At 35.2% G+C, this 17869-nt stretch overlaps 6 protein-coding genes across 11 annotated transcripts in view; 3 read left to right on the top strand and 3 right to left on the bottom strand.

The window, feature by feature from the left end:
* Positions 1-108: 108 nt before the first annotated feature.
* On the top strand, positions 109-1587 carry LOC107267752 (U6 snRNA phosphodiesterase). The gene is made up of 4 exons (XM_025085167.1): positions 109-416; positions 552-694; positions 773-1110; positions 1382-1587. Exons 1-4 carry the CDS (start codon positions 313-315, stop codon positions 1568-1570), a joined length of 774 nt encoding a protein of 257 aa, XP_024940935.1. The 5' UTR covers positions 109-312; the 3' UTR covers positions 1571-1587.
* LOC107267743 (tonsoku-like protein) lies at positions 1184-6308 on the bottom strand. The gene is made up of 6 exons (XM_015739767.2): positions 5855-6308; positions 5533-5790; positions 5284-5452; positions 4796-5211; positions 2709-4703; positions 1184-2605 (listed from the first exon to the last, which is right to left on the bottom strand). Exons 1-6 carry the CDS (start codon positions 5865-5867, stop codon positions 1656-1658), a joined length of 3801 nt encoding a protein of 1266 aa, XP_015595253.1. The 5' UTR covers positions 5868-6308; the 3' UTR covers positions 1184-1655.
* Positions 6309-6318: 10 nt separating this feature from the next.
* On the top strand, positions 6319-7743 carry LOC107267750. Of its 3 annotated transcripts, none has more exons than XM_015739794.2 (6): positions 6319-6794; positions 6862-6994; positions 7062-7176; positions 7251-7368; positions 7455-7528; positions 7614-7743. In XM_015739794.2, exons 1-5 carry the CDS (start codon positions 6662-6664, stop codon positions 7520-7522), a joined length of 567 nt encoding a protein of 188 aa, XP_015595280.1. In that variant the 5' UTR covers positions 6319-6661; the 3' UTR covers positions 7523-7528; positions 7614-7743. The 3 variants fall into 3 exon arrangements, with proteins under 3 accessions (XP_015595280.1, XP_024940936.1, XP_015595279.1); XM_025085168.1 differs by having other exon boundaries at positions 7687-7725; XM_015739793.2 differs by lacking the exon at positions 7614-7743 and having other exon boundaries at positions 7455-7607.
* Positions 7539-11956, bottom strand: LOC107267744 (fas-binding factor 1). The gene is made up of 13 exons (XM_015739768.2): positions 11873-11956; positions 11320-11509; positions 10578-11251; positions 9938-10513; positions 9651-9862; positions 9413-9575; positions 8991-9282; positions 8689-8921; positions 8470-8613; positions 8247-8411; positions 8010-8167; positions 7808-7946; positions 7539-7725 (listed from the first exon to the last, which is right to left on the bottom strand). The coding sequence occupies exons 1-13, from the start codon at positions 11903-11905 to the stop codon at positions 7624-7626; spliced, it is 3081 nt and encodes a 1026-aa protein (XP_015595254.1). The 5' UTR covers positions 11906-11956; the 3' UTR covers positions 7539-7623.
* On the top strand, positions 11945-13197 carry LOC107267749 (ER membrane protein complex subunit 8/9 homolog). Its single transcript, XM_015739792.2, has 5 exons — positions 11945-12212; positions 12402-12478; positions 12561-12630; positions 12709-12803; positions 12873-13197. Exons 1-5 carry the CDS (start codon positions 12003-12005, stop codon positions 13039-13041), a joined length of 621 nt encoding a protein of 206 aa, XP_015595278.1. The 5' UTR covers positions 11945-12002; the 3' UTR covers positions 13042-13197.
* Positions 13198-13334: 137 nt separating this feature from the next.
* Positions 13335-17869, bottom strand: part of LOC107267747 (dual specificity protein phosphatase 15) — a 15785-nt gene continuing 11250 nt past the window's right edge. For all 4 annotated transcript variants that reach the window (XM_025085156.1, XM_015739770.2, XM_025085159.1 and 1 more), the window contains 2 exons: positions 17370-17567; positions 13335-17278 (listed from right to left, as the gene is read on the bottom strand). In XM_025085156.1, coding sequence (XP_024940924.1) covers positions 17038-17278; positions 17370-17567 — 439 coding nt within the window. In that variant the 3' untranslated portion in view covers positions 13335-17037. The remainder of the gene's footprint in view (positions 17279-17369; positions 17568-17869) is intronic.

Below are 17869 nucleotides of genomic sequence, written 5' to 3'. Positions count from 1 at the left end.
TCTATAACCAACCATTTTTTCCTGTGATGGAATGTTGTAACAATTATGATAATCTGAAATTCAATATTTTTATTGAAATTTCAAATATTCCCTATAGAATTGTGAAAACGGGTGATTTAAGACTATCTGACAATTGCTCCTTATCACTTCCTATGGAGATATAACGAAGTATCCGAAAAAAAGAACACAACTTGTGCTTCCCCTTCTGCCTATTTCTGGTTATAAGTTTTGTTGTGATTGGCTCTCTAGTCTCACATTACTTTTTCCCGCAGTGGTTATAGAATTATAGTTTTTGATAAATATGATTTATTAATGATGTCTGGTTTAAGTTTGATAGCTACATATTCATCAGACTCGGATGGCGAAGTAGAAAATAATGATATTCCAAATTTTGAAACCAAAAAGGCGGAAGGAAGGTAAATATATAATTGTAAGGTTATGTTATGTTGACAGAATAAAATTCATCAGCCAAATTAATATGGAGGTGTTTAGTTTGTATATGGCAAGTGTCATTGTTTATAATACAGTATTAAGTATGTTTTATATTTTAGTTTACCACTTCCATTAAGTATTGTTGAATGGAAAGGTGTTTCGCATCATGAGGAAGTAATCGATGATCCTTCTTTACATGATGGAAGGATACGATCATTCAAACATGAACGTGGTAACTGGGCAACGTTAGTTTACATTAATTGTATGTAAATCGGGGTAAAAGATAAACTTTAAAGTTTCAGGAATATAACAGACAATACTACAATTTTGTAATGTTTAGATGCTCCAAGCGATTCTATGAAAGTATGGATGGAATCAATTAAATCACTAATATCGATAGAAGATAGTGTGATCTTTGATCATTTTCATATTAGTTTAACTCGTACTGTGACCCTTAAGTTTCATTGGATTGATTCATTCATTGATGCTGTGAAAAATATCTGTCAGAACATAAGCCAGTTCTCAGTGGAATTCACAGATGTAAAAGCATATTGCAACGATGACAGAACACGAACATTTCTTGGAATATGCTGTAGAAGTGATAATGGAACATTGGACCACTTGACAAAAGCATTTAATAAATTACTTGCCGAGTATCAACTACCACCATTTTATGAGGTAAATACTCATTGTATAAAATAAAGATCTAATTCCTTTTATAATGACGATTTAAGTAGTTTAAATAATCGTGTAACATAAAATATTGATTGTTTATTAATTACATAACAGTTACAATATAATTTAACAAGGTACGTTACCACTGGGATATATGTGTAACTGTAAAATGATTGTTTAAAAAACTTAGCCAATAAATAGCTTGTAACTTTTTAAAATACGACACTGAAATTTGTTATAAGAAAAAAAAGATCCTATATGATTTGTTATTCAGGAAGCTTCGTATCATGCCAGTTTCTTGTGGTGTCTTGGAGACAAAGAGGAACGTCTGAATTCTCTACTTCCATCTCTAACCAACAGTCTTAACAATTTCTGGGCTACAAATTCGGATGAGAATTGTGTGCACGTTGACAGTATACATTGTAAAATTGGAAATAGAATGTACAACATAACGTTAAAGTAAAAGTTTAAGATAATTTATATTGTGTCACTATTTCTAAGCAACTGTATCAAAACTATTCCTAAAACACGATGAACAGATGACAGATTTACAAGATAGACTTAAAGATAGCGACATTGTAAGGCAAACTTTTAACAATTCCACTATCCTTCCATAATACTAACCAAGAGCTTTGTACTTTTGGTTCCATACTAATCATCAAGGTACATACTTCTGGATTTTGTATAGTTACTTCCGGTTCTGGCTCATCAGAAATCTCTGTACATCCACTAATATCGATGTAAGTCAAAGTAGGCACGTGCTTTAGGGCAGCAATTACTGAGCATTTTGTTAAATTAGAATTACCATTAAGTACAAGTCTAGCGAGGTTAGGACATTTTGACAAAATATTGTCAACATCGGAATCTTGAATATGACAACAAGCCAATTCAAGAGATTCCAAAGTGTAAAGAGATGTCGCAAAGTTATTCAAGAGTACAGTAATCACAGGTGATTTGTTCCGTTCCAGAGTATTAGACAAATTTAGACTCAGCATTTGACGCTGTAAAAATTTGTCTACACCCTCACCCCCAAGATTATTCCAAGATACGTCAAGGTTGACAAGAGCGTTACTAGTAATGGCGTATGGCAGATCTTGCAGCTCGCAAGAACATAGATTTAATGTTTGAAGGCACTTTAATGGAGCTAATAATTGGTAAAGTTTACCTTCACTCTCAGAGCCCAAAATATTGTAACTCAAATCCAGGATTTTCAGTTGCAAAGGTAACTTATCAATTTGAAATAAACAATTGTAATCTATATCACATCCTCTCATGTGTAACTCTTGTAGAGAGATCAGTTGCATCAGCGAACTGTTTAGAAGATCACCAAAGTGAAAAAGAGTTATTCCTGACAGATGGAGTACTTGAAGTGGCTTTTGGTATTCTAAACTTTTTAAAAATGGTGTCAGTTCCTCTGGCAAAGTTTCGTTTGGATTGAGACGAACCGTTGATGTATTCTCACAAATTCTTAGACACTTAATCATCGAGTCCTGTACACCTGGAAGGATAAAAATCATAGTAGTGATTGATTATTAACTTCTTTACATTCGACAAGATTTTATCATTACTAATAACACTCAGTAATATGTTAACGCGCATACCTATATTTAGAGTCGAACAGACAACTTTGTATCTCTCAACAATGGGTGGTATCTGCATATCAATTACTTGACTTTTTAACACAAAGGTGTTTCCATTTGCTATCAAACTATCCATAGTAGCATCAGGAGATAGAGAATCTCCATTTATTGTTGTTAAATTCATATTGACCTGACAGCCTGTGCAGTCCTCGAATTTCTTCTTAATATCATCTGTGATGTTCGCTATTGTTTTATTTTCTTGTTCAGGAAGTTTTATCTTCATATCAAATATCTTATGGTCAACTGATACTTGAAGATTGATCAGGACTGATCGGGATGATTGTTGTGGTAAATGTTGAGAGGTAGAAGACGTCATTGGTGATGGAGTACGAGAAGTGGAGTCCCTGGTAAAACCAGCAGTCAACAATGATACTTGTCTGCTACGATTTTTACCAGGTCTCTTTGTTCGATTGGAAATACTAACGATTTCACTGCTATTGCTATCACAACTGTTATCATCGAGCAAGGAAACAGCATCATTACTATCTTCAGACTCGAGTCTCTGCCTCTTCGTGTTTTTATCCTGATCTGAAATAGAATTGCTGGACTTTCTTTTAGAGAAGTTCGGTAAATTGTCAGAATAGTGTGTCCGTGATGTACTTTCTTCCCTCATGTCATCTTCCAGCCAGTCATCGATCAGCAATTGTTCACTATCAAGCAGCGGTGCTGTTATCTTCTGAGTTTCTGAGGGTCTACTTGCCATTGCTGTAACACCACCTCTATTCCTTAAATTGGCAATGGTCCTCTTGTAATCTTCTCCAGCAGATATTTTTTTGGGCCTCTCATACTCCTCTTCTTGTTCCTCGTCAAGCAATTCATGCCATGCCGACTTAGAGCTTGTGGATACTGTATCAGGTCGTTCAGAACTGGGTGGCACTATGACAGATAATTTTTTCTTTAATTTTTCATACTCCGCTTGTTCACTAGGTGACAAGTCCTCGACGCGGTTTCTCCAGCCTACTAGACAGTCCAGGACAGTCTCTCCTTGGGTAGTTCTAAGGGAGGCATCCGCGTTGTGTTTCAGGAGAAGAGACATCATGGAAAAATTGCCACAGACAGCTGCATCATGAAGTGGCGTTACACCGCAACACAAAGCTCCTCCGGGATCGTTTACATCAGCACCAGCTTTGAGAAGCAATTCAGCGATCTCTATATGGCCGTGATTAGCTGCTTCGTGTAATGGGGTCCATCCGCAGTTATCCTTGACATTAGTAGGATGACCTCCTTCTAGGAGTTTCTCAACGTTAGTGACATTGCCGTTTATACAAGCTACGTGAAGCTGCGTTTCTCCTTTTTCATTTCTCTTGACAACAATTCCTCTTTGCAGACGTCGATTGTTCCTGGAGTTAGTATTCTTAGGCAGCTGATCCTCCACATCGGAGAGGTCTTCCAAACAGATATCAAGGCCAATATCTGGAGTCTCTGGTTCATCTTCGCTATCGGATTCGCATTTCACATCTAGTAGATTCAATTTTAGTTTCAAGTCTTCTGCCTCATCGAGTTTCTCCGTTTTCACCAAGTACTCCAGGATTTCCTTGAGGACGGTTGCTTCTTGTTGTGGACTATCACATTTTTTTGCTTCAGACCTGGCTAATTCATACGCTTCTCTGATTTCGGAATCAGGAAAATTCGCAGCTGTAAGAATCTCGGCCAGGTAAAGGGCTGATTGGCACATCTCACGAGATGTGGAACAGAGCTCTAGTTCACGACGTGCAAATATTACAGCTTCGGCACAACGACCAGCATCGCGCAATGTTCTCGACAAACTCACCAGTGCAGCACTAACGTCCTCTCCAGTACGTTCTGCACAGGCGAGCATCTCGCGATAGTAGTCAATAGCTTTTTCATAGGCCTTTGCAGCTACCGCAGCATCGCCCAAGACTTCGTAGTGCTTTTGTCTAGTCTTCACGTCAACCTCTACGTCGAGACTTTCCTCAGTCCTGCACAAAGTCACAGCTAAGAACAAGGATAAAAGACAGACTATGAATAAATACTCCTCTTGGGATATAGTTAAAATAGTTGAATATTTAAAAAATTTGATGAGATACCGATTCGTAACAGTTTGTCAATTTGTTGTCGGATTGTTTCGGCTTGTATATTGGACGTGTAAAGGCTCACTAGAATTTTTCTGGCTTCTTGCCATTTTCCTATTCTTAATAAAATCTCAGCTTTCGTTAAGCTCGCTTCAGCTTTCATTATTGGATCGATCGTGTTGATTGCCTTATCTATATATTCTATAGCCAGTTCTATATTTCCCTGTCGTTCGTAAAGGGCCCCTAAGGCAATGTGAGTTCTATGCAGGTCTTCATGAAATTTGTGAATTGTACATAGCTCTGCTGCATTTTCAATTAACTTGATACCCTTATTCTGCTCTCCTTGGCCTTCTAGTATGAGACCAAGATTTAAAAGGAGTCGTGCTCTCATTAACATAATTTCTTCCATTTTTATATCGGTATCCTCTAATCTATGAATAGAGTAATGGTATTAAGATCTGATTAAAATTGTAAATAGAACAGTAAATGGAAGTGATGCTTACTTTTGACATATTCGAATGCTTTTTGTGTATGCTTTTTTTGAACTTAATAATGCTTCTTGTTTGTTGTCGTTTCCTTCTGGCAAACTCTCTGCCAAACAAAAGTATATTCTACCCAATGTGGCATAGGCACGTTGTTGTTCCAATAGATTTTCTGTTTCTTGAGCTCCATCTGTTCTGTCCAATAAAAGAGTTATCATTATTCTTATTTGGTAAAGAAGTACAATAATTAGAAATTTCAACGAATATTACCTAGGTAAAGATTTTGATGAACCAACGCTTGCTCATAATCTCCAAGTTTCACATAGACTTCACCTATCATTCTATGAGCAACGGCACAGTTCAACTTATCATTCAAAGTTTCACAAAGCTCCAGCTGTTCCATATATTCCTGCAATGCCTCCTCCAGTCTTTCTGTCTCAAAGTATATATCACCCAATTCCTTAACAACTTCTGCCAGTACTTTAACATTCCCAACGCGTTGTGCCCAACGTTTCCTTTTCAGTAATTCTACAAAATATGACTGGGTAAAGAACATACCAATTTGTATAAAGATAAAAATTACAATACTTACTGGTGACATTCATGTTGTATAAGCGCAATTAATACGACTCTTTTAGGAGATATAATTTCACTACCATAAATTCATAATAAATAATATATTGAGGTTGAATACACTACAAGCAAGTTAAGATTACATGGGTGATACATGATTGCGTATTGTTTGACATAATAAATTATTATTGCATGTTATTTTGAATGAGAACGAGAACGTCAGATACAACAAAAATGATTGTTTAGCAAAATAAGAAATGAGACATGTTTTCACAAAAAACTAAAAATATCAAACATCTCTTTCAACTTTTACATTATAGTTCATAGCGAAAATCATGCTACAACCTACAGCGATGCGTTCGGAAACCTTAGTCCAGATAATTTTTCATGCTGCATCTTTTTCTACTAGCGTTATTACGAGGAAGATAGAACGATACCAGAATACTTTCTATTCCAGTTTCTGAACGTAGTACTCTGAACCTTGTTGCCATTTCACATAAAGGCGGCAAAAGTTTCCAACGGACGCCATCATTAATCGTCGTACGGTTACAAACGCTACCATAAAGTGTAATTTGAAATCTGTCAGATACTTGTTTAAAAACGTGTAAATGTCTTACGTTATGCTGAATTAAAATAGATATAGTTTTTTTTCCAATATGAAGATTCATCAAAGAATATATTGCATATAGAAAACTATGCTATAAATAGTTATTACTGCGTATTACAAAATAAATGGTTTTTGGAGCAGGTTATACATAGTAGAACGTATTTATGTTAAACAGTGCATTTTATTGTATTCAATTTAGTGTAATACTTTGCTTTATTAATGGAAAAGGAATTAGAGGTGATAGCGCTGTTGCGCGAAGCTCGTAATCTTTCTAAGAAAATTGGTCAAAATGCTGAGATTCGGCAGAGTCAGGAGTACAAGAATATGCTGAAAACATCTCAAGCTTTGAAAGGCAAGTTGAAGTCTTATTTCAATTTTATAATTAGGTGAAGGAGTTTTTAATAGTTTTTGTATTTTAGAAAAGAGAACTCAACTTATAGAAAGTATTGCCAAGAATCTGAATGATTTGATGGGACAGAAACATGCTATACATAGGATTTTACAGAATTCAGAAGGTGTTGACGGTCTGCCCATTTCACACAAGTATCAACAGTATGTAACATTATGTTTTTTGAACCAATGAAACTTTTCTTCATATAATGCAAAATGTGATTTGCAGACAGACTGTCAATCTTGTCGCAGATGCAATTCAGTTTATCAATGATATGCCTGAGATGTGTAAGCCGCATACAGTTATAGATGATAACTTTGTTACCAAACTATGTGAGAATGTAGTAAGTATAGTAGCTGGTTACATTTTATCACATATTTTAGAAAATTGCTCTTATTTCTAATTTGATATCAACAGAAACTCTGTGGCGAGGCAATAAGCGTGAATCTAAACAAGGCAAAGACTCAAATTGATCAAGTTGAAACAGTCAAGAACAATATTGATGTTCTTAAAGATTGTTACGTTACTTGTAACGGTATGATATAAAGTTATTACATGCACCACTTTAATTACAAAAATGACTGAAAATTAAATAATCATATGCACTATTTGTTGTTTTAGATGATTTGGATGAATCCATCTTAAACTTGGATGGATCAAATCTAGAATTAAATGGTTCAATTTATTAAAATTACGTAAGAAATTATTTTTATTCTATTCCAGTATTTTGTATATTTATACATAAAAAACTAATTAAAGAATGTTTATTTCCTATACTAGTTCTTTCATTTCATCGATTCACACTGTTCATCACAGAAAGGTATTCATTGCCTGTTTCTAATTTATTGTCCAGATTTAACTTGAGCAGTATCAAGTGAGGATCGACAACATCCTGAAAATAAAATATCCTGTGTGAAGTGAATACAGCTAAATAACGTAACATTTATAGGTAAGTAAAAATTACTTATACTTACTTTAAAGTGTGTTGAGACTTGCGTATTATGTGACAATGCAGATAAATAAGATTCATCCACATGCTTATAAGATGTACCACTTCGTTCAACATCTTTTTCTGGTCTTTCTGCTTGGTTCACTCGTATGGCCAGTCGCTCCCTTTTACAAAAATAGATTTTTCATTTATAAAATTTGTACTAAACTGCATATTTATAAATTTACCTTGCCAATGCAAGCTTGTCGGTTGCAAGCTTATTCTCTCTCTGTGCCAAAGCTTCAATTTGTAATTGCCACTGGGCAGCCTTTTCTTTGTTCTGATTTTCAATACGACGAGCTTCTCTTAATGCTCTAAGACCCTCTTCCCTTTTTTCTAATGCAGACTGCAAAGACCAAAATTATAGTAATTAAATATCCGTAATAGGTGTCATTGTCTAATTTTTTATGTAAATAAAAAAATACCTGTGTAAGATCTTCCAGTTCCTTAGCACGTAATACCAGCTGACTTTCTTTTTCACGTAATATTTGACGTTGCGATTCAAGTTCACTGACTCTTTCCCGCCATTTTTGTCTTTCCTGATTAGCATTAGCTGCTGCATCCTGCGCGGCTTTCAAAGCAGCTTCAATCTGACGATAATTAACAGAAATTTGTTAGCTATTCCGATAAAAACATTAATTGACAAACCTCGGCTTTTGCTGTATCATCAGATCCAATTTTCAATCTGCTGGTTACTTCCAATTTTGCTTTTTCAGATGCAATAGCTTCTCGCTCTTGTGCAATCAATTTATTTTGTCTTTCTTGCTCTTTCAGCCATGTCTCTTTTATTACCTGATTAAATAAATTATATAACATATATTATATTTCAGAAACAGAATATTTTATATAGGATCACTTAATTAATACTTGTAAATAGCTCCGCTCCCATTGAACTTGCTCATTGAACAATTCTCTGTCCCGCACAAGAGATTGTTCTCTAGACTTGAGTCTTTCTTCAGCTTCATTATTTTCTATGCTTCTTTTTTGAAATTCAGAAATCATTCGAATAGCTCCAATCTCCATTTTCTGTGCAGCCTCCATTAACTGACTGCGTTCTGCATTTAGTGTGTTTTCATGTTTTTCCACTTGCTTTTTTAGCACTAAAAAATTGATTTATTGTAATTTGTTGTATTTTAAGCAAATTAAATTCAAAATAAGAATAAACATACGTTCTAAGTGTTCCACTTGTTTATTCAAATAGTTTTTTCTCGTTTCTTCTGTTTCTATATTTTTGTCTTGAATTTTATCATGTAGCGATTGAATGCCTTCTATGGCAGATTGTGCTTTGTCTAATACAGCCGTCAAATCTGTACTGTAACTTTTTGTAGTTCCTATAGCTTGGCGTTCCAATTCTTTTGCTTTATTAATACTTTCTATGGTCTCAGCATGTTCCTTTTCCAGGAGTATAACGCTACGACGATGACGTTCGTGAATATCTCTAAGAGATCCCTCGTGTTCTTTCTGATGAACAATGAATTAAAGTTTAATTTTTCAAGAACATATTTATGGGTGAAGTATATCCAGTCAAATCTTATTTTTTGAATACCAACTTATACACCCTAGATAAAATTATACATCCCTCTATATGTACCTTTAGTTTTTCTATCTCCTCCGTATAAACAGATTCCAAATTTCTTTTTTCTTCCTTTAATTTTTCAATTTTAGCCTCGTAATCAGCTTCCATTACTTCGGAGTCGTGTCGCATTCTGATTTCAAGTTTTTCCACTGCTTCCTGCATGATAGTTATTTGTTTTCTAAAATAACATAATTATTAATATTTTAAAAAATTCGATTATTATTCTTTGCTGATATAAAGAGATATTATTTACTTGTAGGATTCTTCAATAATCGTAATCTCTCTGTCATGTGTCTCTTTCAAAGTTTCCAGCGTGTTCTCTAAATATAACTTTTCCATTTGTAATTTATGTACCAGACTTTCGGATTCTTCTTCCTTGTTCTTTGGTTCCTCGTTCATGCCATTATTTAGATTTTTGTTAACGACAAAAGTCATTGGCACAGAATTTGGCTGAGCCATCAGAGTCTACTCATTAAAATGATAATAGTTAGAGATATAACTTCTTAAAATTGCTAGCTAACATTAAAAGATAATGGTTACCTGAATATGGTTATTAATACGTTCTTGCTGTATCTTCATTTGCGTTTCTAATAAAATCTGCCTATCTATTTGTTTCTTGATAAGCATATTAAACTGTCTTTCTTGTTCATTCAGTCTATTTTTTTGACTCTCCAAAAGTTGACTTAATTGTTCATTCTGCCGAGACAATGTGGTGGCTATTCTCAGTTCATGTTCTTGTTGTTGCATGGACATAATCGCCGCCTGTTGATCGAACTGCGTTCCCATTAATAGAGACATATGTTCAGGATAATTAATTTTATCGTAATCCAAACTGGATTGCTGAATCAATACAGGCTCTTGAACACTTTGAATGTCTTGTGACAGTGTACTGTTTTCTACTGGTTGAGAAACCTTTGGCAAATCATCTTTTTGATTTGCATTAGACAAAAAAGTTTGTTTTTCACCTTCTAATTTTTCTTCCTTCGATTTCTTTGGTCCTCCCAACCATTCTGGAAGACTATCCTTGCTCACTGCTTTTGTTCCTTTTTCAGAAAGCGTCAGAATATTCTCCTTTTCTTTTAAAAGCGACAGTTGATTATTCTTGGGCGTGTCATCCTGCCATAAATTGATAAATTAATTAATGCAATTCGATTAAGTGATGAGTTTTACTTTTACTTACTTCAGTAGCGTTAGGAGGAGGCTGTTCAACATGCGTGGACGACAAAGAAAGTATACCTAGAGGATCGTTTATCACCCCGGAACCTCTTCTACCTCGGCGAGGTTCTCGTGGTGCTGATACGGTTGGAGCATATCCAATTCCCAAGGATTTTGATTCGATTTTAGCTGCTTCCTGCCTTGGTTGAGTTACTGGTGTTTCTATTCCTGGTCTTATGGGATCCTTGCGAGGATTTAATTCTTTCGATGGTGTAGTACGTGGTTTGTTTCCGAATAAATCTTCCATCAATGAAGATTTTTTTATTTTTTCACTCGTAGAAGTTGGTCTATCTGGTAATTCTGCGACCACGTCGTTTTTAGAATCAAACACAGTTTTTGGGTTTTGAACAACTTTCTGTATGTTTGATTCCTGGTGGTAAGAAGGTGTTTCATCCATTATACCCAGCCAGTCAGGATCTCGAGTAAAAGTTTTTGGTTTTGTTTCTTCAGATTTTGAAAAACTACTTATCGTTGATTGTTTTATGGGAGATTTCACATGTTCTGTAGGATTTGTATTTTTAAGTCCAAATAAATCGGCCATCTTACTACCCTTTGGTTTTGATACTGCTTGCTTTGATTTTTGTTGAAAAGTCTCCTCGTCGGATAGCAAATCTGCTAGTGGATCATCTTCATTGAAATCTGTATACAAATTTACTTATTTAATATTCTACATTAAACATTCATACATATTTTTCATTGAAACTAACCACGGAATACTACCCTCTTCTTAGCACCAGATAAGATCTGATTGTCAGGCTCTTTAGATTGAATGGAGGTACCTGACTTTGGTTTGCTCAATGTAGAACCAAACAAATCGTTATCCAAATCATCCATATCTTCAACCATCTTGGCCAATTCTTCAGGATCAACATCTGATTTATCCGACAAGTCAGCCATCTATTACATACAATTTGTTTTGATTAGCAAACACCATGTCGGCAAATAATATAGAATCTCGAGTATGCATTACGTTATCAAAACTTACTTTCAATTTACGATGATTGAAGTACAGATGATAAAATGAATAATAATTTTAAAAATTCTACAATGATACTACATTCTTATACATATAATAAACATTTTTCTCTAAGTTTCATATTTTTATCAGTAAATATCCAAACATCACAAGTTAATAGTAATTTAAATCCTACTATAATCTATACGTCTACACTCTACATGTATGTGTCAAGATAATTAATTGAAAACAATCTGTCAATTGAAGTTTCTACGTTTATTTACACTGATCAGCTGTCGCGTTACCATAGCAATATTGAAGCCCCGCCCAGAGGTCATTCTAATTGGTTGGATTTAATCACGTGGGATAGTGCATATTGCCAGTCAGTGAGTGACGTGTGAATTGTAGTAGTATATTGACTGACTGTATGTAAAAATGGCAGTCGTCCACTTTTCGGCTCGTGCTTACTGTAAGATTGTTTTGCACGCGGCAAAGTATCCGCACTGTGCAATAAATGGTCTCTTACTGGCCCGACAGAAAGGGAAGGGAGATGGAAAATCATCAGAACTACAGATCGAGGATGCCATTCCACTGTTTCACTTGTGCTTACACGTTTCACCTATGGCGGAAGTTGCCCTTACCTTGGTAATTATTTAATAGTTTATTGACAATGTACCAGTAATAATGTGATAAACTAACTTAATTTAGAATCCTAATGTGCTCATTTGAAATTTATTATATGTATGGAATAATGCTTCACCTATTCTTGATCGGAGTATGATAGTTTAGTAGTGCAATTTGAAAACATTTCTATCAATTAATTACTCATTGCAGGTTGATCAGCTAGCGACTCGAAAAGGCTTAGTAATAGCAGGTTATTATCTGGCCAATGAAAATATTAATGACATGAGGTAATTAGATTTTTAATAGTTTCATTTTAATTAGCTAGTATCAAGTTTATGTAGACATCATTTGTATTGGTTTTAAATTTAGCACAGACAAACCAGCTCACAGGATAGCTGACAAAATAGCAGAGAACTTTCCTGGTGCGTTGATTGCAGTGGTAAGTTAACAAAGAAGAAGCTATTGCATTAACTAGTTAATCATATAAATTTGACAATGGATGAATTTATCTTCATAGATAGATAATAAGGAAATAACTCTGGGAATGGGATCGAATCCACTAAGAATCTCACAAAATTCAGATGGAAAGTGGAAAACGAAAGACAAGTCAAAGTATGTGATTGATTAACAAATTAGCATTTGCATAATTGGTAAATTTATAACATCCTTAATTATTTTCAGTATAATTTTCGAAGATGACGACAGCCTCACAGAGACAATGTATTTGTTAATGAAAACAGAAGCATACCGTAACGTTGTTGATTTTGATAATCACCTTGACAACGTTGCCCTAGATTGGCAAAATCTTGAATTAAATGATATCATAGAAGAGGCTCGGAAGAAGTATTGATAATTAAAGCTACAGACATTCCCAAAAACATTTATCACTTTATTTGTCCTGTAAACAAACACATCTAATCCACACCGTACGTGAATTTTATTGAAAAGCAAGTGTACATACGCCATAGACTATAAATAGAAAGATATTTCTTGTTTCTACTCATAATTTCACCTCTTGCCATTTTTTATTATCACATCTTCCTCCCTCCAACATTTACTACAAAGAGCAACTGACATATTGCGTTAAAGAATTGATGACATAAAGTAGGTTGAATTAATGACAGATGGAAAAGAAGCATTAACTACATTAATAGAACAAATATTTATTAACATTTTTATTATGTTTGGTGCGACATAGTCATGGGCAGACCATTTAATTAATCCAATAACGTAAGACAAAGTTTTTTCTCATTAATTATCTCCAATTAGAACAGCATTATTCGTGGTAAGAAAGTATGGTCCAAACATATCATCAACTCAAGATTAGATTACGCATGATAGAATATTAGACAACAATCAGGTACAGAATTTTCGAAAATCTACGTCATAGTGCCTAATCGGAAGTGTAGGAGGGATATTTCGCAATCTTCAATATTAATATTTTCGAAGAAAATGTTGCGAACGGCTTTCGACCTTATTCTTCATTTCCCACTATCATCTATTCACCTTAAAGCAATATATGTATTTCCAATTAAACGTTGCTCGCAACATTTTCGTTCAATAGTATATTGTACACTGAGAGCGAAAACGGGCGTTTCTGCGCCGCGTATAAAGTTGAGGTTCCCGAGGCGAAGTCGAATGGTTCTCGACTTTATACAAGGCACAAACGCCCGTTTTCTCTCCCGGTTTACATACTATTTTCTTCAAAAGCGGAGCGAACGCGAGTTTTCACGTAGCGGGTGATTCTTTGGTCGGTGCAAATAACCAGGTTAGTTTGGTAACTTAGGAAATCACAATGAAACATCTGTGCATCCTACAGCTGACGTGAAAAAAACAATTGCCCCGGTGGTAGCTGGCCGTTGGATTGGTCGGCAAATGTCACTTCACTCCTATTCAATTTTTCAATCTTTCACGTTTCCCCATTCGAGAATTGCCCGTTTTCGCTTCTCCCGAGCAGAGCGAAAACGAGCGTTTTCGCTCCGCTGTTGAAGAAAAATATTTTCGTCCTCGCAGCTGACCGTTTTGCTTCTCTTCCCTTTTACAAATCCAAATAATAATTAGTATCCTAATCATATATTATTTCTTTTATTTAATTCATCCTTATCCCAAGTCCTTCAATCAACTAAACGGCCACGTTCACTTTCAGTTTTCTACGTCAAGCAAGATATAGAAAACTGAATATAGTATAATACTAATCTAGAGCAAAGTTATTCGAAGTATCGTTTACTAATTTATTCCCAACTCTTTGACCCTTATGACTTAAAAATTTTCACTGTCGACAATCACCGACTGTATCTCTTCTCTGCAGTGCAATTTTTGGCAAAGCGGACTTAACCACCGCTAGCCATTTCGTACAGAAAATTTACACAAAGCATAAATGATATGATTCGCATTGCATTTAGTACGCATCACAGATCAATTCAGATGTATCAAAAATACTGCACACGTACCTAATTGGTGCATCTGTGTTCACCTATGATTACTTTATACAGATTATGATAACAAGGAATGATATCCATCTTTAAACCTTGACGGATCGCGGCTGGTCTTCGTACAAGATGAATATAAAAAAATCAAAAGACAATAAAAAGAAAGCATACTAACGCCTCAACGAGAATTCTTACAATTTCGCATTAAAGAAAGTTTTAATTACTCGCAAGAGGACTACGACCATTAATCAAATAGTCAAAGACGACCGCGACCCATTATAGCATAAAATCACAATGCACAGCCACAATGTTAATTATGTCCTCTTTTGTAATATTCGACTTGAAAAAATGACTAATAAAAAATTAAACTTAAATGCCAAACGTACTTTCATACCTTAATAAATTCACCCAATGCAATAACAATAATTAATACAATATAAAACAGACGATTTTACACGTCCTTCTCGAAAATCAATCTACCAGTTAATGATTAATGCAAATAGCTTAAATATATGTTATTGCTTATAGCCTTGCAAGTTGCCACTTGAGACATTTTGTTATTCATTCTTGAATTATTTGCATGATACAGTTGCATTGCGCTGTAGAACGTGAATACACAAACAGAAGCTCGTGCTTCACGTTATTCATACAATACATACGTAATCAAAGGAGGAACTCCTCCTTCAACGTAATGACACGTCTTGCGAATTTCTCTACCTTAAAAATATGCGTTAGCAATATGCCATGATGATAATAAGATTGCCCTTGCGATAGGAAGAATAGAAAGGAGAAATGTTATTTTTTCTGTTTTTCGTTTTCCTTCTATAGGCATATAAAATCTAAATACCTTATAGTTCATCCCACTACGTTATTTACTCTACCACTTTAGCTTATCGATAAGGTACGATTTTCTAGACAGTACCGGAGTCAGTTGAATATTTTTCTTTGTACGCGTATATGCATATATTTATATGATCAATAATTGGAGCAACGACACCGGGACTATCTAAATTTTTAGTCCTCGTACAAATAGCCTTGGCATTATATACCTACAGCATTTTGCATTAACATTGTATAAAAGTAGAGCGTCGTTATAATAGTTTATATTGTTAGTAATAATGTCTTATTTCTATGTGTATAATAGAAAAGATCTTTCGACAGTATTTCTTTTGTCACTCTTTATCGTATTTTTTTTTCTTCGTGAAACGGTTAATAGATTTTTTTTGATACTGTCGAATGATCGCACCGTAAACATGCTTGTCGTATGCATATACGTCATGACCTGCATAACGTGTTATTGAAGAAACTTTCCATGATTTTTTCATAGGATAGAAAGACTGTAAACTGATCAATGATGGGTGCAGGTGTCTGATTTGAGTGTTAGAGTCATGAATATATTCGTATTTTAGGTATTTAGTCCTGCAGCCATTTTGGTACTTGGTAACGTATCGTGTTAAATCGATTTTTTAAAGTCTTGACGAGCAAGATCAATTCAAGACTCTAATACTTATTCATAGACAATTTCTTATTATTATGTTACTTTTCTGTTTCCTTCTGGTGCATCAGACAACAATAACTTTCCTTATTTCCTTATGCAACGTGGATATATTATATATAGAGTTTCTTGTCAACAATTTTATAAAATCCTTTTAAATCTCTCGCAACAATGTCCCTTTCTAACCGAATAACAATGACAGATTGGAGAAATACACGCGGCTTCAAATTGAAAGCTTAACGACATTCTGGACGGTTACCGGAAATTAATCAAATTAGCACTACGTATTCTTGATACGATAATCTTTATCCTCATGTATGACTTAATCATACTTTGAGTACTGTGTTCGCGAGAGCTTCCACTCAAGGAACACTTTATTTTGAGAATGTAAATCACGTCGTTTTCTAATCAAAGCCAAAAACCGGAATCCAGGGAGACCTTTGTCATCGAATTGAAAGATTTGAGCCTGAATCGGTTTGGCTGATTGTAAGTGAATTTGTCCATTTTCCAATAATTGCCACACGCACTGGCAGCTTAATTCTTTCAAACTTCGTTATAATTTGTAATTGAATCATACTCGGCTAAACAGGAAATTCAATCGCCTGGCGACGACACATTTTCCACCAGTGTACTATCCTTGAAAACTCCATGAGGATTGTCGTGAGCTCCCAAGCTTCTCTTAAGCAGGACGCCATCTTCTTGTTCAGCCAATATTACGAATGTCAAATGTTATGGAACACTTGTTCATACTAATAATTCTTACAGCAGAAGACAGACTGAGATGCAGAGACTTTCCACGACTGTAGAATTCTAACTCTAATACTGTACGTAGAGCAAGTTCATCCGAGATTCCTGTAGGAGCCTCTTCCGTAACCTAGAGTGATTCCGTCAATCGTGGAATAGGATCAACCGTGTCCTTTTGCTACGTCAACGATGATGGTGATTCGGGTGGCATTGGCAGCTGGGCAATTTGTCTGTTAGAGGCTCTTCTTGGCCAATGTTGTGGAGATACTGGAGGTGTTGCTCTTGGAGTAGCTGGTGCTGAACCTGCCCTTAGTCTCCAATTACTTCCGGTTACCGGTATACTTCTACCGACAGCTGCTAAATTAGTGCTGCTGCTGCTACAAGCCACCGCAGAGGACAGATCGACCCTTGACACTGCTCTGTATGTAACATAAAAAATAGGTAAAAGAAAAAGAAAATTTTTCGGGCTGCTATTACATTAATAATGTAATGTAATAATTTCCTTCTTACCTAGATGGTGGTGCGGAGCCAGTATATGAGTGTAAACCAGCTGGACCACTTCGTGGCCGTGAAGATGAGATGGTACTTGCTGATCTCGGTAGAGCTGGTGAAGGTGGTGCAGATGGTAATAGCCTGGGTGATTGTGGAGGTGTCCTACCAATGCTCAAACTCCCGGAACTACTAGAAGAAGACTTTCTTCTCAGGGTCCTGAAGAAGAAGAAGAAGAAGACGGAGTTTCAGGATGGCTACCAGAGGTTTCATGAAATGAATATGTAAATAATACATCTATGTTAACACACATTAAAACATTCAGATACGTTTTAGAAGCATTGCTTGAACATATCAATTTGATTTTTACGTTCTAGCAATGTTTCTAAAACATATCAAAATATTTTGTACTGTATGACTTAACACTAAACATACCGACAATTTTTTATATGTATATGTATTTTTTGCTTTAAAACGGTCAAATGACCGGTCGATGGTACGTTTAATGTTAACATTGTAGA

This window comes from Cephus cinctus, unplaced genomic scaffold (assembly GCF_000341935.2).
Source record: "Cephus cinctus unplaced genomic scaffold, Ccin1 Ccin1_scaffold0457, whole genome shotgun sequence".
In the NCBI taxonomy this organism is placed as follows: Eukaryota; Metazoa; Arthropoda; class Insecta; order Hymenoptera; family Cephidae; genus Cephus; species Cephus cinctus.
This window is presented reverse-complemented; position numbering and strand designations above follow the sequence as displayed.

Excerpts from the sequence above, each read along its gene's own strand:
- LOC107267743 (XM_015739767.2), bottom strand. Across the intron at positions 4,704-4,795 it reads TGACAAACTGTTACGAATCG|CTGTGACTTTGTGCAGGACT; the intron begins GTATCTCATCAA and ends CCTTGTTCTTAG. Across the intron at positions 2,606-2,708 it reads CTGTTCGACTCTAAATATAG|GTGTACAGGACTCGATGATT; the intron begins GTATGCGCGTTA and ends TTATCCTTCCAG.
- LOC107267752 (XM_025085167.1), top strand. The coding sequence starts at position 313 with ATGATGTCTGGTTTAAGTTTGATAGCTACATATTCATCAGACTCGGAT. Across the intron at positions 695-772 it reads AACGTTAGTTTACATTAATT|ATGCTCCAAGCGATTCTATG; the intron begins GTATGTAAATCG and ends TGTAATGTTTAG. Across the intron at positions 1,111-1,381 it reads AACTACCACCATTTTATGAG|GAAGCTTCGTATCATGCCAG; the intron begins GTAAATACTCAT and ends TTTGTTATTCAG.
- LOC107267749 (XM_015739792.2), top strand. The coding sequence starts at position 12,003 with ATGGCAGTCGTCCACTTTTCGGCTCGTGCTTACTGTAAGATTGTTTTG. Across the intron at positions 12,213-12,401 it reads CGGAAGTTGCCCTTACCTTG|GTTGATCAGCTAGCGACTCG; the intron begins GTAATTATTTAA and ends TACTCATTGCAG. Across the intron at positions 12,479-12,560 it reads GAAAATATTAATGACATGAG|CACAGACAAACCAGCTCACA; the intron begins GTAATTAGATTT and ends TTTTAAATTTAG.
- LOC107267744 (XM_015739768.2), bottom strand. The coding sequence starts at position 11,905 with ATGACCTCTGGGCGGGGCTTCAATATTGCTATG. Across the intron at positions 9,283-9,412 it reads AGGAGATAGAAAAACTAAAG|AAAGAACACGAGGGATCTCT; the intron begins GTACATATAGAG and ends ATTGTTCATCAG. Across the intron at positions 8,614-8,688 it reads GGGAGCGGAGCTATTTACAA|GTAATAAAAGAGACATGGCT; the intron begins GTATTAATTAAG and ends TTATTTAATCAG.
- LOC107267750 (XM_015739794.2), top strand. The coding sequence starts at position 6,662 with ATGGAAAAGGAATTAGAGGTGATAGCGCTGTTGCGCGAAGCTCGTAAT. Across the intron at positions 6,995-7,061 it reads ATTTCACACAAGTATCAACA|ACAGACTGTCAATCTTGTCG; the intron begins GTATGTAACATT and ends TGTGATTTGCAG. Across the intron at positions 7,177-7,250 it reads CCAAACTATGTGAGAATGTA|AAACTCTGTGGCGAGGCAAT; the intron begins GTAAGTATAGTA and ends TGATATCAACAG.